This window comes from Puma concolor, chromosome A2 (genome assembly GCF_028749965.1).
Source record: "Puma concolor isolate L17-30 chromosome A2, mPumCon1.1.hap2, whole genome shotgun sequence".
NCBI lineage: Eukaryota > Metazoa > Chordata > Mammalia > Carnivora > Felidae > Puma > Puma concolor.
In genome coordinates, this window is record NC_141668.1 from 75,223,802 (window position 1) to 75,251,630 (window position 27,829).

The following is a 27,829-nucleotide window of genomic DNA, read 5'->3' on the forward strand; positions in this document are numbered from 1 at the left end:
TTCATGTTTTACTCTTCTGCTAGGCCATCTCATCCCTTCCTATGACCTGAATTTCCAGTGCTAATAGACCTCTCCTCTGAGTCCTAGATGGATATCTGCTTATGCCATATCTTCTCTTGGATCTAAGGTGTATTATGTGTAAGCCTAAATTCACTATCTTTTATTTCACATGTGGTTTTCTCAATGAATGGCATTGCTATTTACCCAGTTGCTTAAAAGCTATGTGGAAGTCATTCTTGACACTTCCTCCTTCCTTGTACCACACACCCCCAATTCATTAACAAGTAATACAGACTTTTATGTCTTAAATGCATCCTCAATCCTTTCATTTCCATTCTCCTTTATCTACACAGTCAATATGATTTCTCACCATGGATCAATGCAATAGCATCTCAACCTCACTTTTACTAATCCCTCTCATCCAGTCTCTGTATCTTTTCAAAAAATAAATCTGACCACATTCTTACCTTCCTACCTTCATGTGTGGTTAAAGCCATTCAAAAGCCATCTTTTGCTTTGGGGTTAAAGAGCCATATCCTTAACATACTCTATAAAGCCATCCATAATCTGGCCTCTACTTACCTTGCTCCTCTTCTAACTCCACTCTTCCCTCATATTCTTCAGCACATGACCTTCTTTTTATTTCTTGATCCCTCCATGTTTTCTCTTCCTGAAGAAAGAGACACACATATTTTCCCCTTGTCCTAGAACACTCTCCAATCACCCTTCATTTGTCCATAGCAGACTCTTGCAGAAGACCAGTATGCCCTTGCAATTAATACTTTGAAGAAGTAAAATGCTGACCTACTTTCTAAGTCTGTTGCACTGAGTGAACCCTAAGTAGATCCACATGCTTTTAATAATGCTCACGTCATTTTCATTCCTCAGATAAGCCAAAAATTTTTAAAAAGGCAACATAAAACAATAAAATTTCCTTGGAGTTTACTGATTTCTTTATATTTAACAGACTATTGCAGATTAGCAAAGATTTAAGTTGGGTAATTCTTAACTAGATAACTAGAAAGGTTTAAGCAAAGACTAGTTGCTCAGAGATATGAAACGATTCTATATTTTATAGCAACATTTGCAATAAATGTTATTTCCTTAGCATACACTTTAAAATGATATTGACCAGAAGCAAGTAAAAGAAAACCCTCAGCCTCTGGCCCTCTTGGTATCAAACAAGTTGAAATAATAGCTCTTGGTCCTAAGAAAAGGCTGTCTAAGCAGACAAGGAGAACGAGTTAATGAGATCCTGTAATCTGATCCCCAGCAGTCATGGACAGCTATTCTCAAGGTACTAATGAACCCTACACCTTTACAGATCATGGATCTACAGAATCTAACCCCAGTGAGTGCAGGCAAGTCTCGACCATCGAAATGGTTTTGCTGGTGTAAATAACAGGGATCTGTTATCATGAGATGACCTGTCTGTAAAATGCCTATTTATCTTCATTATGTTGCTTTTCAGGGGAAGAAGGAAAGGGTGAGTGTTGGTGTGTAAGATAATGGAGTTAGGACAGGAAAATGGCATCTCTGACCCAAAGTGAACCCTGCTTTAACTCAGTGGGTTTTTTCAACAGCCAGATGGAGTCCATAATGTTGACTGTCAGTGTTGTATTTTCTTTAGTACTATAAGTATAAATACAACAAAGCAAAATACAACAAAGATGAATTCATACCTGGGATTTCAACGTCATAGTTTGTGCAAGAGAATAAGATGGCAATTTCAATCTGGTCATTTTCATTCACTCATGCACTCATCTAGTCATCCATTCACCAAATACCTCAGTAACTACATGCCTAGCCCTATGCAAGATAAATTATTAAAATAAAAGTGACTAAAAACATTATACTACAAAGTGGAAGTAAAAGTTACCACAAAGAAAAATAAAAGGAACAACCTGCTTCAGAGACAGACAGATGGCTTTTACATCAACATGTGAAGAATAAAATGGAGCCAGCCATTCAAAGTAGGAGATGCAATGGGGTTAGGTGATCAATTTCATTTTTTTTATCTTGATTTTAATATGAAATTTAAATATGAAAGGAAATATAATTACGAAATACTCTTTTAATCAAAATTAAATACTTCCAAAATATATAAAGAAAAAAGTGGGGGAGCAGCCACGATGGTGGAACAGCATGGAAGTTTTTTGTGTGTCTCGAGTCCATGAAATACAGCCAGATCAACACTAAACCATCCTGCACACCTAGAAAACTGATTGGAGGATTAACACAACATCTGCACAACCTGAACCACAGAATTCAGGACCTACATGGTGAGGAGAGATGACCTTGGGGAGAGAGAAGACGCAGAGGACAGGGAGCTGCTTTTGCATGGGGAGGGAGGACAGAGACTGGGGGTGGGGGGTTGGGGAGAATATGGGAAAAGCACCCCTCCCCAAAAACAGCTGGAGACAAAGTGGAAAATTGGAAACAGCCACAGGGACTGAACTAAAAAGGGAGAAAGGAGAAAGGAGAGGGTTTCAATTCCATTAAGACTGTAAACAGGAAGAATGCAGAGTCTGAAACTCTGCAGCTCAATACCTAGCAGTGCTCTGGTGGGAAGGGTGAATCCCCAGGAGCAGAGTGGGGTCCAGGAAGTTCTCAGGCCACACAGGGAGAAGCGGTTCCACTGCTGGAAGGACACTTGGTAGAGCAGACCCCAGAGAATGGCCACACTTGCTGGTGCTGGTACAAGGTCACTGTGGGGTGAAGCCTGGTACCAGATGTGTGTTGTGATTTTCCATAATCCCTGAGGCACTAGTGCTACACTGTCTCGCGAAATTTTTCTGGGGCGGGCTGGCACCTAGCCTCAGTCTCTGGGCACTGGCAGCAGCACGGTCCCACAAGTGTTCCTGGGTGCAGCTGGCACCTGGCCATTGCTCTGTGAGACCCTCTGCAGAGGGGCTTATTAGGTCAAAGCCACAGTCCCTCAGTAGTTGGGGGCTGGGGAAGACAGCCACATCTGAGACAAAACTCAGGAGGGAGGTGCTGCCTCGGGCTTGGTTACGGACAGTGTGGAAGCGGGGAGTGGACAGAAGCCGAAGATGAAAGATGGTTACGCGATTGCTGATTGGGGAGAGCAGAGTTCCAATACTAGAGACTGAGTAGCTGGGAGACACCATTTTCACCGCTCCTGCACATGCGTATGCGCACCTACAAGTGCCACAACAATCCACCCCAGCAGGCTAGCAGCGCCATCTAGTGGAGAACAGAGCCGTTACACTAAGCCCCGCCCAACTGGGCCAACCTTGCTCTTCAAGAAAACAAGACTCACCACCTGCTTAGTTTATGGACTATAAAGCCCTTCATAGTTTGACTTCTAGGGGAAAACGAAGTAATTTCAGTCCTACTTCAGTCTGTTAGCTGGTCCATTTATTCAATTTTCTTTCTTTCTTTTTTCCCTTTCATTTCTTTTCTTTTTCTTGAATACAGAAAGAGAAAAAATTCATTTTTATTTTCAATTTTTATAAAAATATTTTTAATTTTTTTCTACTATATTTTTTATTTTTGTGTAAGTTTTTCAAATTCTTTTTCACTTCCATCATTTCATTGTAGTCTACTTCAGTGTATTCATTTTTTCAAACTTTCAAACGATTTCTTTTTTTTCCCCCTTTTTTCTCTAATCTATCAAGCCACTTTCAACACCCAGACCAAAACACACCTAGGATTTAGGATGATTTATTTGATTTTGATTTTGTGTGTGCGTGTCTGTTTTTAATTTTTTAATTTTTATTTTTTTAATTTTAATTTTGTCTACCTCATCAATTCCTTTTCTCCCTTCAAAATGACAAAACAAAGGAATTCACCCCAAAAGAAAGAGCATGAAGAAATGACAGCCAGGGATTTAACCAACACAGATACAAGCAAGATGTCTGACCAGAATTTAAGAATACTAGCTGGAGTCAAAAATAGATTAGAATCCCTTTCTGCAGAGATAAAACAAGTAAAATCTAGTAAGGATGAAATAAATGCTATAACTGAGCTGCAATCTCGAATGGATGCTGCAGTGGCAAGGACAGTGAGGGAGAACAGAGAATCAGTGATATAGAGGACAAACTTATAGAGAATAATGAAGCAGAAAAAAAGAGGGAGATTAAGGCAAAAGAGCATGATTTAAGAATTAGAGAAATCAGCGACTCATTAAAAAGGAACAACATCAGAATCATAGGGGTCCCAGAAGAGGAAGAGAAAGATTTAGGGGTAGAAGGGTTATGTGAGCCAATCATAGCGGAAAACTTTCCTAACCTGGGAAAGACACAGACATCAAAATCCAGGAAGCACAGAGGACTCCCATTAGATTCCACAAAAACTGACCATCAACAAAGTATATCATAGTCAAATTCATAAAATACTCAGGCAAGGAGAGAATCGTGAAAGCAGCAAGGGAAAAAAAAGTCAACCTACAAGGGAAGACAGATCAGGTTTGCAGCAGACCTATCCACAGAAACTTGGCAGGCCAGAAAGGAGTGGCAGGATATATTCACTGTGCTGAATCAGAAAAATATGCAGCCAAGAATTCTTTATCCAGCAAGACTCATTCAAAATAGAAGGAGAGATAAAAAGTTTCCCAAACAAAAATTAAAGGAGTTTGTGACCACTAAACCAGCCCTGCAAGAAATTTTAAGGGGGACTCTCTGAGGGGACAAAAGATGGAAAAAAAAAGTAAATAAATAAATAAATACCAAAAGCAACAAAGATTAGAAAGGACCAGAGAACACCACCAGAAACTCCAACTCTACAAGCAACATAATGGCAATAAATTCGTATCTTTCAGTTCTCACTCTAAACGCCAATGGACTCAATGCTCCAATCAAAAGACATAGGGTAACAGAATGGATAAAAAAATGAGATCCATCTATATTCTGTTCACAGGAGACCCACTTTAGACCTAAAGACACCTTCAGATTGAAAGTAAGGGGATGGAGAACCCTCTATCATGCTAATGGTCTCCAAAAGAAAGCCGAGTAGCCATACTTATATCAGACAATCTAGACTTTAAAACAAAGACTGTATCAAGAGATGATGAAGGGCATTATATAATAATTAAGGGGTCTACTCACCAAGAAGACCTAACAATTGTAAACATTTCTTTCCCAAATGTGAAAGCATCCAAATATATAAATCAATTAATCACAAACATAAAGAAACTAACTGCTAATAATACCACAATAGTAGGAGACTTCAACACCCCACTCACAACAATGGACAGATCATCTAATCAAAAAATCAACAAGGAAACAATGGCTTTGAATGACACACTGGACCAGATAGACTTAACAGATATATTCAGAACATTTCATCCTAAAGCAGTGAAATATACATTCTTCTCCAGTGCACATGGAACATTCTCCAGAATAGACCACATACTGGGACACAAATTAGCCCTCAGCAAGTACAAAAATACTGAGATCACACCATGCATATTTTCAGACCACAACGCTATGAACTCGAGATCAACCACAAGAACAAATTTGGAAAGGTAACAAATACTTGGAGACTGAACAACATCCTACTAACAAATGAATGGGTCAACCAAGAAGTTAAAGAGGAAATTAAAAAGTATATGGAAGCCAATAAAAGTGGTAACACCACAACCCCAAACCTCTGGGATACAGTAAAGGTGGTCATAAGAGGAAAGTAGATAGCAATCCAGGCCTTCCTAAAGAAGGAAGAAAGATCTCAGATACACAACCTGACCTCATGCCTTAAAGAGCTGGTAAAAGAACAGCAAATAAAACCCCAAACCAGCAGAAGGCGGGAAATAATAAGGATTAGAGCAGAAATTACTGCTATTGAAACAAAAAAAACAGTAGAACAGATCAATGAAACCAGAAGCTTGTTCTTTGAAAGAATTAACAAAACTGATAAACCATTAGCCAGTTTGATCAAAAAGAAAAAGGAAAGGACCCAAATAAATAAAATCAAGAATGGAAGAGGAGAGATCACAATTAACACAGCAGAAATAAAAAAAATAATAACAGAATATTATGAGAAACTATGTGCCAATAAAATGGGCAATCTGGAAGACATGGAAAAATTCCTAGAAACATATACACTACAAAAACTGAAACAGGAAGAAACAGAAAATTTGAACAGACCCATAACCAGTAAAGAAATCGAATTAGTAATCAAAAATTTGCCAAAAACAAGAGTCCAGGGCCAAATGGCTTTCCAGGGGAATTCTACCAAACATTTAAGGAAGAATTAACACCTATTCTCTTGAAGCTGTTCCCAAAAATAGAAATGGAAGGAAAACTTCCAAACTCTTTCTGTGAGGCCAGCATTACCTTGATTCCAAAACCAGACAGAGACCCCACTAAAAAGGAGAACTATAGACCAATTTCTCTGATGAACATGGATGCAAAAATCTTCAACAAGATATTAGCCAACTGGATCCAACAATACATTAAAACAATTATTCAAAATGACCAAGTGGGATTTATACCTGGGATGCAGGGCTGGTTCAATATCCACAGAACAATTAACGTGATTCATCACATCAATAAAAGAAAGGACAAGAACCATATGATCCTCTCAATAGATGCAGAGAAAGAATTTGACAAAATACAGCATCCTTTCTCGATAAAAACCCTCAAACAGTAGGGATAGAAGGATCATACCTCCAGATCATAAAAGCCATGTATGAATGACCCAATGCTAATACCATCCTCAATGGGGAAAACTGAGAGCCTTCCCCCTAAGGTCAGGAACAAGACAGGGATGTCCACTCTCGCCACTGTTAATTAACATAGCATTGGAAGTCTTAGCCTCTGCAATCAGACAACACAAAGAAATAAAAGGCATCCAAATCGGCCAGGAGGAGGTCAAACTTTCACTCTTGCCAGATCATATGATACTCTATATGGAAAACCTAAAAGATTCCACCAAAAAACTGCTAGAATTGATTCATGAATTCAGCAAAGTTGCAGGATATAAAAACAATGCACAGAAATCAGTTGCATTCCCATACACCAACAATGAAGCGACAGAAAGAGAAATTAAGGAATTGATCCCATTTACAGTTGCACAAAAACCCATAAGACACCTAGGAATAAATCTAACCAAAGAGGTGAAAAATCTATACACTGAAAACTACAGAAAGCTTAAGAAAGAAATTGAAGAAGGCACACAATAAAAATGGAAAAAGATTCCATGCTCCTGGATAGGAAGAACAAATATTGTTAAAATGTCAATACTACCCAAAGCAATCTACATATTCAATGCAATCCATATCAAAATAACACCAGCATTCTTCACAGAGCTAGAGCAAATAATCCTAAAATTTGTATGGAACCAGAAAAGACCCCGAATAGCCAAAGCAATCTTGAAAAGGAAAACCAAACCAGGAAGCATCACAATCCCAGACTTCAAGCTATACTACAAAGCTGTAATTATCAAGACAGTATGGTACTGGCACAAAAACAGACACTCAGATCAATGGAACAGAATAGAGAACCCAGAAATAGACCCACAAACATATGGCCAACTAATCTTTGACAAAGCAGCAAAGAATACCCAATGGAATAAAGACAGTCTCTTCAGCAAGTCATGCTGGGAAAAACTGGACAGTAACATGCAGAAGAATGAACCCGGACCACTTTCTTACACCATACACAAAAATACACTCAAATGGATGAAAGACCTAAATGTAAGACAGGAAGCCATCAAAATCCTTGAGGAGAAAGCAGGCAAAAACCTCTCTGATCTTGGCCGCAGCAACTTCTTACTCAACACGTCTCTGGAGGCAAGGGAAACAAAAGCAAAAATGAGCTACTGGGACCTCATCAAAATAAAAAGCTTCTGCACTGGGAAGGAAACAGCAAAACTAAAAGACAACTGACAGAATGGGAGAAGATATTTGCAAACGACATATCAGATAAAGGGTTGTACCCAAAATCTATAAAGAACTTATCAAACTCAACACCCAAAAAACAAATAACCCAGTGAAGAAATGGACAAAAGACATGAATAGACACTTCCCCAAAGAAGACATCCAGATGGCCAACCGATACATGAAAAAATGCTTAATGTCACTCCTCATCAGGGAAATACAAATCAAAACCACAATGAGATACCACCCCTCACCTGTCAGAAAGGCTAACATTAACAACCCAGGCAACAACAGATGTTGACAAGGAAGCAGAGAAAGAGGATCTCTTTTGTACTGCTGGTGGGAATGCAAACTGGTGCAGCTACTCTGGAAAACAGTATGGAGGTTTCTCAGAAAATTAAAAGCAGAACTACCCTATGACCCAGCAATTGCACTACTAGGTATTTATCCAAGGGATACAGGGATGCTGTTTCGAAGGGACACATGCACCCCCATGTTTATAGCAGCACTATCAACAATAGCCAAAGTATGGAAAGAGCCCAAATGTCCACTGATGGATGAATGGTTAAAGAAGATGTGGCATATATATACAATGGAGTATTACTTGGCAATCAAAAAGAATGAAATCTTGCCATTTGCAACTATGTGGATGTAACTGGAGAATATTATGCTAAGCGAAATTAGCCAGAGAAAGACAAATATATGACTTCACTCATATAAGTACTTTAAGACACAGAACAGATGAACATAAGGGAATGGAATCAAAAATAATATAAAAAGAGGGAGGGGGACAAAACATAAGAGACTCTTAAATATGGATAACATAGGGTTACTGGAGGGGTTGTGGGAGGGGGGATGGGCTAAATGAGTAAGGGGCACTAAGGAATCTACTCCTGAAATCATTGTTGCGCTATATTCTAACTAATTTGGATGTAAATTAAAAAAAAATTTTTAAGTGAAAAAGAAAATAAAATTAAAAAGTGACTGCTTTTTGCCTGTCTACCTACAAAAATTCCATTCTCTAGAAGGAAGTATGGTTAACAGGTGGGGTGTATTTGAAGAATTCTTACCCGATCATTTCCCATCTGGAAGTATACGAACTGTTAGGCTCTTTCTTTGGAAACAATGAACAGACTGAGTGTAAAGTAACAAAGAAAGCATATTACTGATATCAGAATATCTTTGCAGTATCTTAGTATGCTTCCAATTGCATGATAATTTGCATCTGTGAATAATCAGGGGACATAAAGTTCTGTACAATCTGCATTCTGATAATCATGTTTCCAGATCTTTCAGAAACTTACTTGAAATAAAGTTTATAACTGTTATCTTTCTGAAACTCACTAGAGCTAGTAAAAATTTTTACTGCTTATTTTGGCAGCTCAAATCTCAGTTTGGGGTCATTCAAGTTGCCTTTGCTTTAGCTCACATTTGATTGATTTTGCTATGTTGGTAAATAAGAAATTTTTTTTAAAAAGCCCCCAAAGTGGACATAAAGGCCTATCACATTACTAAATGATAACAAACAGATGACACTCAGAATATCTAATCAATAGTACTCTGTATTTCACTAGATCAAAAATATACTTCAAAACAGACTTGATTCATTTTAAAAGTAGAGTAAAAGATAAAAGTCAATTAGAGACTCATGATATATCCCCTGAGGAGAAATAAATCCAAATTTCTAAAATCGAGGATGTTGAGCTAGCTCAGTTTCATGTGAACTGCAAAGTATCTCAGGACCAAGAGGTATTTATTTCCTAACATGAAGTGTTATATGCAGTGAACCTGAATTATAAGGAGTTCTGGGCCTCAGAGGAAGCCCAACCATAGGGAAAGGAAATTCATGGTCCAAAGACACATGTCCTTGACCTACCAAGAAAAGGTACACAAAATAATATCTAACTTATTTTTTAACTATCTACAGAATTGTTAAATATCTCACATGTAGAAAAGTGATAAAATTTAAATATGTGTTTAATAAGTGTCACCTATATGACTATAAACCAGATCAAGAAACCATTACCAATATCCCTACAGAAAACAAACTGACGGTTGCCAGAGGGGAGGAGGTGGAGGATTGGCAAAATGGGTGAAGCGGAGATACATGCTTCCAGCTATTGAATAATAGATCATGGGAATAAAGGGAACAGCATAAGGATAATAATCAATGGTATTATAATAGTGTTGTATGGTAGCTACTATCTACACTTGTGATGAAAATAGCAAAACGCACAAGTTTGTCTAATCACTATGTTCTATACCTGAAACTAATGTAACGTGTGTCAACTACACTCAAAAAAAAAAAAAAAAAAGAAAGAAACTATTACCAATAGCCCAAAAGCTCCCCTGGGATTCCTTCCCAATCCCAATCTCCTTCCTTCCCTCAAAGGCTACCATTTCCTGACTTTTCTAGTTATCACCACTTCTCTTAATACTTTTGCCACTGAATTATATATCCCTAAACTCTAGAGTGTAATGATGTCTGTTTATGAATTTTATATAAATAGATACTATAAGTGTTCTTTTGTGTCTCATTATCTAGTAAGGCATGTCATTTGTCTAGATTCTACTAAAGTTAGAGCCATTTTCTCCTTCTAGACAATACTGCACTTTGATTCTTTTTAAAAACATAATGGGGTAGAAATTATATGACATTAAGATACAGACACTGATCAGAGAATTTTACTTTCCCTTTATGTCTTATCAAGTAGAATGCCAGGGAGTATCCATATTTTATAGTTCTGTCTCCAACTCTCTGCTAAATGTGAGATTCTTCTACAGACTGACTCTGACCTACTCTGAGTCCTAGAGCTGGCACTGTTCTCCCATGATAGAATGGACCACAGATGGCTGGTTCACACTTGCAGCCAAGTTTCTGTAAGCATGACTGTAAGCTACTGAATTGCAGGGAGTTCTTTTTGTCTATGAACATTGTATACATCTTCATTTATTCAAAAAAATCTTATTTTCAGACATGTCTTGAAAATTTTTTATAGGAATGTTCTTTAGTGTTCAAACTTTTTATAATACTATAAGCATGAACTTTTCTTCTATTACATATTATTTGTGCTGTTACTTATTTTTATTGCATCAAATTTTTGGGAGGGCATTCACTGAAGAAAAATATATTGCTATAGACTGAATATTTGTATCTTCTCTAAATTCATATGCTGAAACCTAATTCCCCAATGTGATGATATGTGGATGTGAGACTTTTGGGAGGTGATTAGCTCATGAATGGGATTAGTGACCCTATAAAAGAGACATCAATGATAGAACATGATCCACATTACAAACACTGGCTCCTGTTCGTCTAGTTTGGGAACACTGATGGGAGCACTAATGGAGAACAGCTGGGTTTCACTGGTATTTTCCTCCTCTCCTATCCCAGGCAGCCCTCTGCTCACCTTCTGAGACACCAACATTTCCCTTAGTGATATATGTGGGGGAAAATGTAGTTAGAGACTCCTAGGGAACCACTCTGTTGTCAAAGTTATAAAAACAAACAAAACAAAACAAAACAAAACAAAATAATCATGTCCTTCTCTTGCATGCCTCCCATAAGGATGTTTCAGTGCTTTGAACAAAAGCTGGTCTGAATACAAATGCTATTATGGGAATCTTTACAAATCTACCACAATTTGGGCAAGAATTCTTCCAAATCTCTCACAGTCACAGTAAGGCAATGGGCTTATGGTTCTTCAATTGATTTTCAATATCTTCTCTGTATCTTTCAAGTTAGTATTCAAAAGTTGTCTTTTTTAAAGTAGTATCTTTGTTAAGGAAAGCTTTTCATTAAAGGTACCAGAGACTTATTAAAGATCTCTGAGGTAATAATGGGTGACTGAATGAGGCTGCCCATAAAAACCCTATAAATCTTTTCATCTAAGGGATTTGTCTCTTCAGTTTCCAAACTATTCAATCTATGTTGCCTTTATGAAGAACTTTCATTAAGTTGGTCTCTACCTGCAGTACCACTGAAAATAAACCACTGTATTGTTTCTGCAGTGAAATCATTGGCATCCCATTCATTTCTAAGCCTTACACTATTTGTCACCTTTTCAAGCTACCAGACAGACACTCAAAACTCATTTTTATGTGAGCACATTCTATTACTCTCTTCTTGTCAAGTGATGCTTCTGTTTCTTCCTCGGGAAACTGAGTGCCGGGAGCCCAAATATAGGGTCCTATTATAAACCATACTACCCAACTGCAACTATGCTTTGCTTTGCTATAAAATAAAGGAAAACAAAGCCAGCCACTTGTACTAAGAGATTTAAATATCTGTTCCATCATCTTATGATCATGGATTTCCTCTTGACTAGGTTTCAGTCAAGAGACAGATAAGCCAATCAAACATATAGTGAATATTAGAATCCAGAAGCTAAATGATGATGAAGAGATAAATCGCCCTGTTGGGCTCATATAGCCAGGTCTCATGAAGCAGATAGATCTCAGAATAATCATTAGAAGTAATCACAGGGAGAGATAATGGGAGACATTGTCCTGACATCCTTCTTTCTAGCCAAGGTTTACACGTAACGATTTTTTATAAGCAGTCTGTCGTTGTGACCTTCTGAGTAACACATTGTTGGCACCTGGGTCATGGCAACAATCAGACACTTTGATCATTGGTTGGCCAAATAAAATTGCAACATTCTGCAGTGATTTTCTTTTTTAAAAATAATTTTTAAATGTTTATTTATTTTGAGAGAAAGAGAGAGTGAGGAGGGGAGGGACAGAGAGAGAGGGAGACACAGAATCTGAAGCAGGCTTCGGGCTGTGAGCGGTTAGCAATCGAGCCCAATACAGGGCTCGAACTCATGAGTCATAAGATCATGACCTGAGCCGAAGTAGGACACTCAACAGACTGAGCCACCCAGGTGCCCCTGCAGTGATTTTATTCTAAGCCCATTCTAAGCCCATATGGGATAGGTATTTTGCCATATTCTCTTGAGCAGTACAAAACACTGAGAACCTACCAGCATCTTAAATCTAGTACAATGCATGGCATGCAGTTGAAACAACAAATGTTTATTGAATTAATGTGACTGAATGACACAGTGAATTTGATTCTCCCCCAAAGATCTTCTAGTCTTCAGTTTGCTGTTACAGGACTGACCTCTTGTCTGAGGAAGGGAATTTAAAATCAGAGTTCTCTGAGAAGTTTCCACTCTACTCCCCTAACTGTTTGGTCTTAGCCAGAAGACCCCAATTCCCAATTACAAATGGGATAAGAGCCAACACAACCCCCAGGGCTAGTCTGATGGAAGGAGCTCTGTTCAGAACTGTGAGAATTCCAAAGTCAGGGAAATGGGTCAAACTCAGAGTTGCTGGGGGCAGTCTATGGATTAGTTTCTAATAATGCAGAAAGAGGAATCAGAATAGATACCCCACACCCAGAGTCAGGAAAGGATGTGGGAGACCAGGAAAAAGATCAAGAAAAGATGGGGATCAAGAAACCAGAGAGTCAAGAAAAAGGCAGAGCTTGGTGAGTAAGTGGAGGTCATATATGGTTCCCTAAGTTCTTTGCATGTCTGTGGCAGGTGGTGTGGGAAGGGCTACCAGGCCTGGCAAGCTAAGGACAGTGGGGCAGGGCAGACACATCCTGGAACACTATATACTCACCACCTGGTTTTTAGTAACTTGAATGGTGAGCCTAGGCTCAGTCTACAGGTCAGTGGACTTGGACTTGGTGGGCTTTTAGATCTAGGACCAAGATGTAGCAAAAAACTTGTCCTTCATTTCTTCATGAAGCCTTAGGGAAAAGGACATGGGTGAATGTAAGTCGAGAGAAGAGAATGAGCTATTAGTGCCTAAGATGACTCAGTAATAATAAAGCCAGGCTTATAGCTCCAGATTTTTTTTAAATTAAGCTTCAAAAATCAACATACTGTATTTCTCAAGAGGAAAAGACAGTGAAAATTACCTATCTAGTTTTCCTAAATTAATTCACTACTTGGAAACTAATAGCTCTATGATTAATTTTTCTGACTAAATCTCGATTTCTTCCATGCAAATCTGCCCATCAAGTTACTATGACGCCCAACCAGTATGTAATATAAAATATAATACAATATTAGAATGGGGGTTCTAATTACTATTTAAAAGTGTCAGTCAGAAAATAATCATGCTTATAGCCATCATCTTGTGGAAAAAGAAAAATCCCTCAAGTATTAGCAATAAATAAGTTGTCTTTTCACCTCTTTGTGAGAAATCTTGGCTTGGGACATTCCAAGACTCAAATGAAGATGCCCCTTCCTCTCCTGGGGCCTTTTCCTTCAGTCACTGGGGGCAGCTGGTGGCACGGCTGGGGGCAGCTGGCGGCACACCCAGCACTGACAGTATCTCTAGTACCTTTATGTGGCACTCTCCTCTAGGACCCTGGGATTTTTTGAGCCAGATGGGACTAACTCAGCATCTCTCTAGGGGAAGAGGCACTTCCAATTTCCATCTTCTTTTGCCTTGCTCCTCAGGGCACCAGAGCCCAGTAAGAAAATGAAACTGCCTAACTATGTTTGACTCTGTTATTGAAATGTGAAATGTGTGAATAGAGTAAGAAGCTCCATTTGTTTAATTAATATCCCGAACTACACTGTGCCTTGTTAATTTCCATGTTGATAATGCTACAGTTGGCAGACACATCTTTGTTTTTTCCCTTTTTCCCTAGACCTGTTCTTTTTCTTCTTTTCTTTGTGTAAAGGGTATGTACTGGCTTTGTGAAATCCCTGTAGCAAGTTGTGAATGATGTATGAAGTGAAAAGTCTTTACTCAGGGCACAGTAGGAAGACAGAAAGTGCTGTGCATTCACTGCTGGGCTGAGTTTTTGACTGTGTGCTGGAGTCAGAAGATATCCCACATTCATCCTACACTGCCTCAAAATCCCAGGAGTTCTCAACTGGGTGGCATGGGGCATAGTCCTACAGAAAGGCAAAGAGATGAATTTATTGACCTCCAAAGGTCCTTCTTGGCACTGTGATTCTGCATGCACTCCAGGTAGGTTTTTTCCCAGTATTTTAAACAAAAGAACAAGAATAGGAATCCAGAGTCTGAGTCCAGAGTGTAGAAAATTAACCCATTCCCTGGCCTGTGAAACAGGAAGATGGAGAAGGAGGTTGGTAATTATCAACTTTCCACAAGCTAATATCACTTGGAGAGCATATGTTTCTATACCTCAGCTTGAGAGAAAATATTTTTATGCCCTGTGGGGCCAAAAAAAAAAAAAAAAAGAGCTAGCCTTGTAGTTTATGCACTATTTTCCTTTCAAGGAATCAGAACTCTATGAGAGTTATCACAATTTTCTTGTGAGCTGTCACATTGGTGCATGATCTAAAATTATCCCATGTTTCAAAACTAGATACCTAATTATCTGACAAACATAGAATCAATTTGACGTTATCCACAGTTGACTTATAGATTCATGGATTAACTATGGTTCAGGTGCAGCAGGGATGTGGGGGCACAGACCTATGGGGAAGGGGAGCTGAATAATTAGTCACTGGCTAATTATTGCTAACTGTAACTTCCTTGAAGACAAACAGAAGGGGTTAGGAGATCAGCTCTGTTTGCAAGGAATCGAAGCAGAAAAGACAAGGTCCTCCCACTCAGTCTCTTACTCATTTCTTCCTCCTAACAGCAAGCCCAGAAATCTCAAGCCTTGAGTCCTCTCTTTTAGGTGGGGGGGGGGGGGGGGGGGCGGGGAGAAGAAGCAAACAACTATTCCTTAAGTGTTAAGCAATTTTTGGGAGTGAGCCAGTTGTAGATCATGTTGTTCCTTAACAACACTTATGACAATACTGAATGACTAAGCTATAACTCTAGTTTTGTTTCTATGCTTAAGTTTTCACTTTACATGACTACCCTTCCACTCCTCTCTCAATCTCATTTACCTAGTCCAATGAGGGTTGACTACTTTACCTCTCTCATCTCAGAAGATGGGCAATTATTATCCAAGCTGACAGAAACACGGACTTTCAAAATTTCACTCTTTCCCAAACTCCTCAGGAATTAATGATTAGGTTTTACACATTCCATTCAAAGTCAGACTATCTTTAGATACATGACTGAAGAAAGGATAAACTGGTGGCCTACCATTCTCTCAGCCTTGTGTTTGAGTGACACATCCTGTACCTGCATTCACAATGAGTGTAGTGAACCTAGGAAAGACCCACGAGGAAGCAAGTGGCCTTAAATAAAGTATAGTTAAACTTGAGAGAAAATATTTTTACGCCCTGTGGGGCCAAAAAAAGAGCTAGCCTTGTGGGTCCTTTAATCCTGAAGACAAGAAAACAGAGATACGGCAATAGTTTTCAAGATAAGAGATTCCAGAGAATATGGGGAGCAGTGGTATTGAAATAATTCTGGAAAGAAGGAATGAGCTCATGAACAGCCGGGAGATTTGTGTGAGAGTCATGATAAATCATTCACCTAACTCTTACCAGCTCTTGCCTTTGATTATGAAGAGGTTTCATTTTATTCTTTGGATCAGTTATTCCTGGGTACTTATAATAATAGAAAATTCTCAGAAGGGGAGTATCTTATAAAATAGTTAGGGGTAGACACTTTTGAGTACTTAAAGGAATATTATTGCCCATAAGAACAGAAAGCAGATATTACTTACAGCTCCAAACAGTGTGGTGAATCTGTTTGGGGTAAATAGGTAGTCTGTATTCATGCGTGATTTTCTGTGTTGTGGTAAAATGGTATTAGGGCATTTCAAGTCCCCATTTCATAATTTTTCTTGTTCCACGCCATTTGCCCTTACCTCCTTTCCAAATGGATCTTTTCCAAATGGTTCTTGCACATACCTCTGAATTCTATTTCAAATTTTCTCCCTCTATCACTTTTGAAGACTGTTAAGTGCTATTTATCCATCAACTGACTGCCTGCCAACATTCCAGCCATCAAATGACTAAACCAAAAGAGGGGGTGATAGTAGAGGAAACTGACCTGACATTTAAGTTAAAACAATCCATTGTATCTCCAAGAGGAAGATACAATCTTAGGGATCCTGTATGGCTGGAATATATTTTCTTACTGAGACTTTTATTCATTTTAAGTAGCATGAAAAATAACTGGTCCAGAGAATAAAATGAAACCTCTCTGTAAAAAAAGCAAGTGCCTTAAGCAAAGGTGGTAACAAACCTTGAGACACAGGTTTGTCTGCACTCAAAATTCAGCAGGTCTATCACTGAGCACATCATGAAAATATGAATTAAATTTTACAAATAAAGACCGTAGGCTCTGGGTCCATTAGAAGCATATTTAACTGTCAAGATACAGAACACTTTTCTCTCTAGTAGTAAAGATCAAACAGAAAATGTTTGATCCTGAATGCAAATCCTGAGTGCCAATTTACCCTCTCTCTTTACCAATAGATCATTTCCAACAACAAAACAAACGCATAAGGAAGCAGTTGAAAGTCTCACAGCCTTACAAACAGTCACGCCTCGATGGCAGCAATAGACAGACCTGTCATAATGCCACTGCTTGGGCTCATCAATGGCAGGCACAGGCAATGAATTTCACTGAGTTTATTTCTAGCATCATTCTTAAAACATTCAACACACAAATCACATCCTCCGAACAGTAGTACTTGATGGAAGCACAACTTATTCACACCCTCAGCAGCGAGAGATCGTGCCAGTCCATGACTTGGGAGATTGTAGAGTGCTCCTCCAAGCTTCACGCCAGCCCTCAGTGATTTCTTACAGATATTTACTTTTGCACATGGCATATAGAACATTAAAAGGGTTTTGAAAAATCCCTCAGTTTTTTAAGTTCTGAAGGATTATTAACTTCAAAGTCTGAAGAAATGTCGCCCTTCTATCTTTGGAAATGCCAGGAGCCTTTGCATATCCCTACCACAGTACCAAGCAACCCCCAGCAGAGAAGAACGATTACTGCCTCGGTGGCGAGAGGATGGCTTTTGATCTCTTAACATATTGGAAATTACTTAAAGGTAAGCCATCTGCTAGCTGAGGAACAAAAACAGATTACATCACACCCTGCTAGAAAGATTGTGTTAAATCCTGTATATCAAGGCTTTTAATAATTCTATATTAAGTCAGCTAATAGGATTAGGTACACATTTTCTTTAGGCTTATTTCCTCAACTATTAAAAAAAACTTTTTGTGTGTGTTTGACGATCTGCAAAATTCAAGAGTATTCCACTGTGAATAAAAAAGGTTCTTTCAAGAGGAAGCATTTCTTCGGATCACCACTGCTCTCCAAAGAGATGTACAGCAGAAGTGCCTTTCCAGAGCAGTTTTTTTTTTGGGGGGGGGGGAAGGGTAAACCAGTTCATTTCTGTTATTGCTAATACGATTTATTGCCTGTGTACTACAAACCTTCATACCTCCATTATTCTTCAGCTGGTCAGGGGTAGGATCCAGGATCATGGGTGAGGTAAGGCCCCCTCAATACTAGCAATTAGTGGTAACAGTGGTTGACCATGGTGTGCCACCAGCACTGAGGGTGATAAAGGAATAAGCCTTGGTTAATAAGAGTTTAAAGCATCTATAAGACTGGACAGTCCAAGCCTTGAACTCTAAAATTATGCAACACAAGAAATTCTGTATTCTAAAATTACACGCAGCCCAAACCAAACATACTGTCTTCCCTGTCTGTGGTTAAACTCCAGGTCATGGGACTATTAGAATATATTCACTTGGTGACATGTGGGGAATAAAAAGAAAGGGCCTTCTTCATCCTTTGGCCCTTCTTTCATTAACTTGGCTACTGTTATTCTACAATCTCAGAGCATTAAATATGCACATGACATAAATTAACCTCCATTCATTGCATCTAAATCTTTCATAAGAGGTTCATTTACTCCCTCTGTGATACTGAGAGTTACATAAAGTTTTCACAGTGAAAGCAACAAATACCTTTATCTCTCAGTGGTTCTTAAAGTAGTTCTTTAAAACAAACAAACAAAAAAAAAGGTCTCTCTTCTAAGAAAAGGTAGTTCTTATCTTGATGACAAAAGGTTACAAATTATTATTGAGAGCTGAATCCAGGATTAAACATATTTAGAAACCAACTTAATGTGTTGCATATTTAAAACACTTGAGAAGATTTCATTGTTACATTTCCAAAAGATTACTAGAAATAATTGCCATGATTTTGTCTTAATTATTGAATCAAACAGGGTAACATGAATTTAATGAGAAAGGAAACCATAAAATCAGTAGCCCATTTAGTTACTGTATATTATACCTTGCTGAAATGGTCTAAGCTTTCTTTGTGCACTCTTTACAAATAAAATAAGCACAATTAATAATAAATCTGGTGTGCCTGTGTGGCTCAGTTGGTTCATTCCACTCTTGATCTCAGCTCAGGTCATGATGTCACCCTGAGATCAAGCCCTGCATTCGTCTCTATGCTGGGCATGAAGCCTGCTTAAGATTCTTTCCCTCTCTCTCTCTGCCCTTCCCCTGATCTCTCCCTCTTTGCTCTCTGCCCTTCCCCTGATCTCTCTTTCTTTCAAAATAAATAAATAAGTAAATCTAGCACTAGCTACCATATATTGAGGTATTTTGTTTGTGAGCACTTTGAAAATATTGCCAGTAATCCTAGTAGGGTTTTCTGAGAGGTGAATGTTATCACTTTCTGTTTACTGGTGAGAAAACAGAAATTCAAAGTGGTTTAAAAGTACCTGCAGCAATTAAGGAATAAGGAACAAAATTAGGGTTTGATACCAAAATCTTTATCCTTTCTGTCAACATCTGGTTGATCCCAGACTGACAGGTGCCAAGAGGTCAGACATAATCTTGCTTTTTACACTGTGACTTGATTCAGCTTTGTGTCTAATCTCTGAATGAATGGACAGAATGATGCCATGTCCTTTGAGATGCTTAGGATTCAGTCAGGGGATCTCACATTATGCTCCTTCAGGCCAGTCTCTACTATGCTTCTTCAGGATACTGATGTTCCTTCCATTAGTTTGAGGTACCCAAACGAAATACTGGAAGTCTTTTCCCAGGCCACAGAATTTCTGTCATTAGCCATCAGCTTCTGAACTAAGAATTACCTTTAGAATCAAAATATAGATCTATGAATTTCATTCAGATTTAAATACTTGCCCCAGACTACTACATGTATTAGACTGCTAAAAAATAGAGGAATTACCACAAGCATAATGCCATTCTGATTTGATGACTACTACTAAAACATGAGAACTCCTTCTAAAAATGCCATTTATTCTTGTATTAACTTTTTCTTATTTTTCACAGCTCTAACCTCTAATATAACTCAAGCACCAGGAACTCACTTAGCATGTGTTCAATGGCCTTCTATGGTTGACTACGCATCTCTCACATTGCTTGATAAAGATTATGGCCCCAATATAGTGAATCAACTCTATTTTTGTTGCTGTTATTATTGATTCAACCATGGCCTTAATCATAGTTACTCATCACTCCAAAAATGTGGTTTAATCCTACTCTGCAACACGCCATCTGGGAATATGAAGGATTTTATTAAAGTCTGCCCTTGCTTAGTTAGACTCCTAGAAATAAATCAGCAGCCATGCTGTATAAGGGAAAAAGCAGAAAAGAGCCTTGTTGATTTCCTATCTCAGCCTTCATTTGAAGCCAGTTACTTATTCCCTTTGAGCCTCAGTTTCCTCATGTAGAAAGTGAGAACAGCATCTACCTTCCAGAGTTCCAAGTACAGCAATTTATATTAAAAAGAACCAGAATACAGTGGGCACTGAACAAAGGTAGTTACTGTCATCATCTTTCGTAATAATGACTGATGGTTCATAGTGCTACCATTCATAATAAAAATTATAATCATCATGCAGTTTTGTTTCCTATTAGATACATTACATAAGAAAAGCTAACATTCAGTGGTAACACCACAACAGAATCTAAGTAGAGTGCAAGTTTTCCCAGCCTCCTGCTGTTATCTAGCTTCCTATCGAACAGATATAACCCTGGGGACAGATGACCATCAGAGGCCATGCCAGCTAAAAGCTTGGCTACCACTTTCACCTCCATTTGCATTGGATCAAGTCAATGTGCTTTCAGCTTCCACAAGTATAAAAAGCCAGCAAACCAATGAAGCTCTTATAGTCTCACACAATCTTATTAAGTATCTTATCTATTTCAATACCTGCCAGCAGGTATGGAATATTAGAATGTGCATACCAGGAATCCACTGCAGTCTTGAATCAGTGACCTTGACTCAGAAATGACATTTTGTATATCAAAATAGACTGGTGTATAACATTCTAAAAGACAGGAATGGCCTTCAGCTAATACAGATCAATTTCCACTCAGCTTCAGCCACCATCTAATTACTGCTGACTTCTTTAACCTTTCTCACTTCCTTTATGGATTATATTTCTCTCCACTCTACTACCATTTGCTTTATTTGGTGACATATCAAACTTAAAATTATATGATAAGGTTTCACATTTTTCTTATGTTTTTTATTGTGCTGAATTTATTTAGAAACAAATTATTTTCTGAAGGAGAAGAACTTTTAATGAACTGACTTTTTACTTTACCTCTATATTCACTTCTTACATCTTGGTTTGTTAAAAAGAATACTCTGATTTCCTCCATCACATGTTTCACAATGATGGAACCCTACCACTGTCTTTAACATTACCATAGTATACTAGCCTGTATAGAAGTATATTGTATACTAAAGTATACAATATAATAAATTGTATATAAGTATACAAGTATAATAAATTGCATATTAAAAGGAAAAACTAAACCTTAAAGTGAAAACCAACCACTAGTATTGCAAAGGGGGTTACTGGAGTGACAGAAGGAATTGTCTTCTTTCTGGATCCTCATTTTTATCATCACTGATTTAGGCACTGAACTTGAACTTTAATTTTTTTTTTTAACGTTTATTTATTTTTGATACAGAGACAGATAGAGCATGAACGGGGGAGGGTCAGAGAGAGAGGGAGACACAGAATCTGAAACAGGCTCCAGGCTCTGAGCTGTCCGCACAGAGCCCGACGCGGGGCTCGAACCCACGAACTGTGAGATCGTGACCTGAGCTGAAGTCGGACGCTTAGCTGACTGAGCCACCCAGGCGCCCCATGAACTTGAACTTTAGACTCAGACACTTCTTGGGCCAAAACCTGGCTTTGCTACTCGTAAGCTGTAGGTTCTTTGGCAAGATGCTTAAACCATCTCCCTAACTGGAAAATAGAAATAATTATTTGACCTCTAAAGATCATCATGATGATTAAATAAAATGAAATTATATAAAGTGCCTGGCATATAAATTCTCTCTCAGCAAATAAGTACATTTGAAACCTACCAGCAGGACAGCAGCCTGGACTAGGGGTCTCCTGAAAGGGGAGCCTGAGGCAAAAGCTTCTGTATTACTACTTTTCTGGCTTGCAAGGAGCAAGAGGGGGGTGGGGGGGGGGCAAGAGGAATGAAGCAGAGAATAAGTATGCAAAATCAAGAGAACTGCCACTAAGGTAGTCTTCCTGATACTGGATATACTCCTTCGTGGTCATATTCTGGAGCAGGAGCTCTAGCTCCACATAGTCATCAAGACTGTCTACAACTGCCTATAAAACAATTCCCTTATTTGCTGCTGGCTCACCGGCATGAAGAGTCCACACTGTGGTAGTTCACAGTTCAAGTTCAGTGGAACTTTTTCTGTGTACCTGGTAGAAGTGGCCCTCCCACTTCTTCACCCCATAGTAGAAACCAGTACCTTAAGTTTGTAGGGACAGAAAGTACAAATTTCACAAGGGAGTTGCTGTCCTTACAGTGTGGATGTAAGCTGCCTTTGATATTTCCTCCTTATGGGCATTGAGGATAACACATTCACCAGTTTCACTGTCTCATACCTAGTACCAGAGGCCCTTTTAATCCACTTGAAAGAAAGACAACCACATCTGGCACAGTAGATGTGACTAGGGCCACCACCTGGTTAACTTTATGACGGTTCTATATCATTCTTCATGATTCCCTCAGGATTATTCAGGGCCAGATAGGTAAATTGAACCAGGGATATGATGATGACTATCACATTTGTATCCTTCAAGTCTGATAGTGACATTAAGCTCTGCAATTCCTCCTGGAATGCAGTGCTGTTTCTGTTCTACAATCTTGGCCAGGGATAGCAGTTTCAGAGGCTTCTACTAGGCCCTTCCTACCAGCTGATGTATTTATCCCAATGATATACTCAGAATATAAGAAATAACCTCAAGATGGGTGTGTGAATACTTTGCACCCACCGTGAGACAACCGTGGGCCAAAACTCCACTGTGATGATGTAGCTCCAATGAGCTCCCACTCTTACTGGAGATGCCTGGTGGCACTTCAGATCCCTTGGTATCATTTCAGCCCTGATTCTTTATCTAACAGACTTTAAAGGGCCTGAGTTTTCCCCTTCAACAGTGCAAGAGTTACTCTAACAAACGGCCACAGGTCATTTGGGGGAAAAATCAGAGAAATATTTCCTGTATATACTTATGGTTACATTGAAGAGTCTTTCCTCAAGGGATTCTGGGCTTCCCACTAATCACTGAACTATGGTTCCATGAATGGATTTAGATCTGGAAATTGAGTGATGGGCTTTCTACCACAATTGTTGATATTAGCATTCTTTTCACCAAGCTTCAAGACACATCTCAACAGACTATTACAGCTGCTTCCTGGGCTTCTTTTGTAGGATATCAAATCCAAAACATGGATGGGTAACCCATACCAGTATATTTTCCTCTATCCTTGAGTTGAAGACCCTCAAACTCCATTCCTACACGTGTAGTATCTATTCTTAGCAGGTCACATTAGCAAATTTCTGCAATTGTTTTGGTATGTAAGCTATTCCCTCCAGGAGTAGAGCTTGGGCTGGGTTGAGACTTTACCTTGGTCAACAGTTTAGAGGTTGTAAAGAATGCTGGGGGCATATCTTAAGGAGAAAAATTATCGTTTTATGAGGCATTTGCTTTAGGGTAAGTCTTAGCCCTGGCTCCTCAGAAAGTAGAGCTTGAACAAAAGTCTTACATCATACAACTTTGTTAAGAAGTATAATCCAGAAGGAGGAATATGGAGTATCAAGCAGAGAAGGATGGAGGAAAATACAAGAATGCTGATCAAACCAGCTATTGCTATGTTCAACTTACTGCTTGGTGTTGCAAGACCATCTCTGAGAAGCCCTATAACAGCTTCTTAGGACAATCTCTCTGAGAGCCAAGGGGGAAATAAAACAATTCATGGGGTCCTATTACCTATTGGTCAAATTTTTATCCCATGGGGTGCTACCCGCTTTGCATTTCTAGGTTGTCTTTGCCTGGGTGCCTAGCAGGGTCCTGTGGCATTCTAAGTGTCTGCATTAACCTTTGGCAGGAAGTGCAAAGTAAGGGTATAGAGCATATCACTGTCAGGTTGAGCCTGAAATTATGTAAAACTAGTCACTACAGTAGCGGCTAGAATTACAGACAGGAAAGACAGAAAGAACTGGAAGTGGTGCATGCCAGGTGTGTGATACAAGAGTGTTTCCAGATTCCTTGGGTAAGAAGTCACTTAGCATTACAGAAGCACTCTCCCTGTTTCCATATTATCTCAAACAAACAAATAAAGAAAATAGCTGGGGTTCCTGGGCAGCTCAGTTGGTTAGGCATCTGACTCTTGTTTTTGGCTCAGGCCATGATCTCAGGTTGTGAGATCAAGCCCTGCATCAGGCTCCATGCTGGGCGAGGAGCCTGCTTAAGATTCTCTCTCTCTCTACATCTACCCCACTCAACCCCCATTTGCACACATGTGAGCACATACATATACTCTCTCTAAAATAAAAAAAAAAAAGAAAGAAAGAAAAGAAAAAGAAAAAGAGAAAGAAAAAAAGAAAAGGAAATAGCTAGACAGAAAGTAATTAAAAGTTAATGGCCTATGAGCTCACTCAGTTTTCCCTCCAAAAATAATCTGGTTATGGAGTAACCTATGGCTCCTTTTACTCCCCTATCAGGGTGGGTACTGTTAGTCCTATAAGAAGAAAACTGAAGCTCAGACAGGCTGTGCTTTACAGAGTTAACAGAGCAAGTAAGTGGCAGATCTGGAGCCATAATCTAATTTATTTACCCAGAAAGTATTTGTTTTGGTGAACCATAGAGCCAATTCATCTTTTCTCTCCTCTCTAGAAATTCTTTCTCATGACTTTCAGCTTTGTAAGTATGCTCCCATAAGACTTGTTTGTATACTAAAATGAGTCTTGAAGCTAGGGTACTAAAATAAGTTGGACTTTAAAACATTATCTGTGGTGTTCTATCTTCAATTTTATCTTCCTCAGTTTGTTTGCTGGTTTTCAGTGTGGAAGAAACTTGAGTGGAGGTAACAAATGAGGATGGTCCAAACTGGTAGCAACACATCAACCACGTCTATATGACAGCAAGTCCTGTTCTGCTATTTGTATTTAGTTCATTACTTCTGAACCAATCTAACCTGCCCTGCAGGGTTAATGCCATCTAACCCTGCATTTCTCTCAGCCTCTAGGTAGTTACCCAGACATAGCAGCTGCTCCATGAAACTTTGTTGAAAGAATACAGAAAAAGCCCTCCCTAAACATATGAGGAAGCATCCTCCTTTTCCCCCTCAGGGCTAAGGCAAGCTCTGCAGGCCACATATTTTATAAAATACCCTTTGCTAAATGAAGTAATTTTCAAATGAGTAGAGTAACCTTAGACATTAGGAAGACAATTAGTAAGGACTTTGTACAAAAGGATTATTATAAAACCCTCCTGAGGATTTCATGACATCTCGAGCTTCTTTTTAAAATATCAAGTACACATACGATGGTACAAGGCAGCTAAGAAAATATAAAGATTCAACTGTCTTTTTTTCTAAAAGCTCTACTAGTTTTGTAGCAGCACTAAAAGAGTCCTTGGAAGGGTACGTGTAATTTACCTCTGGGCTTGGGAATGTGAGACTGGTGTCATTAGCCAGTTCTTCCCTGGGTGACTTGTAACCATTTCTGTACAGTCACCTCCTTTGTGGTTAATGAGCCCCAGGAGTGGGAGCTGTTAAATACACTTACCAAGAGTTAAACTCCACTGTGCTTCCTGCCTCTACTGCAGTAGTCAGTGCTGAGCAGGGGAAAACAGGAGTCTTGACTTTTTTCTAAGGGTTGAGTCACAATGAGACACTGCTTTCATCAGAACCTTTGATGCTATTGCTGTTTTCACTTTTTCTGTAGATATTTTCCAAGACTTCCCATCAGTAATGGAGAACCCTCAAAATCAGTGGGAACCAGCTGATTTTTTCCTAATTTATTCTGAGTTTTTGGAACCTTCAGCACCATTCCCAAACCAATGCAAGGTGTATTGGTATAGTGATGGGGTTACAGTGATGGGGCCTGGAGCCTGGCTGCCTGTGTTGAAATCTGCTTCTGCCACTTACTGATTGTGTGACAGTGGATTTGTTACTTACCCTTTCCATACCTTAGTTTTCTTCTCTATAAAATGGAGACATAAATAGGGTGCACCTAATAGGATCATTGTTAAGACATAAACAGATAAATATAGGTAAAACACATAGCTCAGCACCTGACACATGGTAAGTGCTCAATTAACAGGAGTTATTACTCTTAGACACTGTAAGCTCGAATCACTTCCCAATGCCTTCTGTGAGTGCATTTGAGAAATGGATCACAAGAAACAGCTTCTCTGAAAAGATTTGGTTGTGAAAAGAACACATTCCTAGAATTGGTTTGAATTTTTCAGGTCTCATATCTTTTCCTCTTGTGAAAAAGGAGGTCAATATTCCTTCAAGACGGGCAGGTACTGTTCATCACAAATCAGAGAGAATTTAAGTGAATATTCCTTCCTGCATATTTCCTCAAAGGATCAGTTCTTCTTTGGGGTAAGTACCAGATTCCATCTAAGAAACTTTATTCACATGGGGCCACCCTCTCTCCACCCTGAATTGGCAGTGTATACAATGCAGTCACTCTAGGCTTTCACCACAGTGTGAATTATTTTCTCAAAGAGGAAAGCAACAAGAGGATAGGGTCAACATTGTTCAGCAGAATAGTCTTTAGTAATAGTCCTTAGTAACTCTGTTATTAAAGGGAATTCACCATTTGAGCCAACCAAACCATTTCTTTCTTTGGGCAGCATCTCTCTTGCAGTCCACATTTATGACCACTGAATCAAACCCAGCATAAGGTGGTGTATCTAAAACATAAGTAAAAATAGATTTATACACAAACACTCATATATAAAATACTTCTAGGTATGTAGGTACACGTATGGTAGATATGTATATATAACGTATATGCCTTTTTATATAGAGAGAGGCTTGGTCTTTTATTTTGCTTGCAGCAAGTTCTTATCTACCCTTGGTCTAATAATTAAACAATTAAGGTTCATTTACAATAATTAAACATTACAACAAAGCAGTAAGTAGGCATTAACTCACTTGAGAAATATGTTCTATTTTAGAGCCAGCACAACAACATAGTAGCCAAAGTCAGAAAAGCATTCGAATTTGGCTCATGGCTGGCTCAGTGTTAGTTAGCATCCTTGGAGACAGACAAGTCTCCAGTTACTATACCAGAAATATGAAAGGCCCCACCATCAGTCTGAACCAGTAGGAATGTTATCACCACTATGCTTAGTTTCAATTGTAAGTAGTTCAGGAGATGCCAATTCTTGTGCCATCTTGAAGATTAGGAAGAGGGTGTGCATTTGCCCAGCTTTTCGCCAAGCATTAATTAGGATTCTTCATTTATCTTAAACTCCATTGTGTGAAATATTAAGACTGCTGGGCTTCAATTAGAGGAAGGAAAATCTTGGTCTTCTTATCTGCTCATCCAACATGAGCTCAAAGATACCTTATAAATTTCAGCTTCGGAACCCGAGAAGTTTAGGGTTGCACTGCCCATATGGCTCCTGAGAGGAGAGAAGTGAGAAACTCAAAGTGACCATACTCGAGCCCAAATCACCTGGCCAGTTCTTTGTCTGCTGTGTGCTGCCCCAGCCCTGCCTGCAGCTCTGACTGA

The 27,829-nt window shown here is 38.9% G+C and overlaps 1 protein-coding gene across 12 annotated transcripts in view; it reads right to left on the bottom strand.

Moving 5' to 3' along the window:
* The window catches only part of LOC147583271 (uncharacterized), a 461,332-nt gene that overhangs the window by 334,793 nt on the left and 98,710 nt on the right, over positions 1 to 27,829 (bottom strand). For 6 of the 12 annotated variants that reach the window (XR_015247576.1, XR_015247561.1, XR_015247581.1 and 3 more), the window contains exon 1: positions 579 to 824. Coding sequence is in view for 1 of the 12 variants with exons in the window: in XM_086696485.1 (XP_086552611.1) it covers positions 583 to 670; positions 18,201 to 18,206 (94 nt within the window). In the remaining 11 variants the exon portion in view is untranslated. Of the gene's footprint in view, positions 1 to 578; positions 825 to 3,283; positions 3,434 to 13,471; positions 13,580 to 18,200; positions 18,314 to 25,864; positions 26,056 to 27,829 lie in introns of those variants that run through there. The other 6 variants (XR_015247585.1, XR_015247591.1, XR_015247596.1 and 3 more) reach the window with 5 other exon arrangements.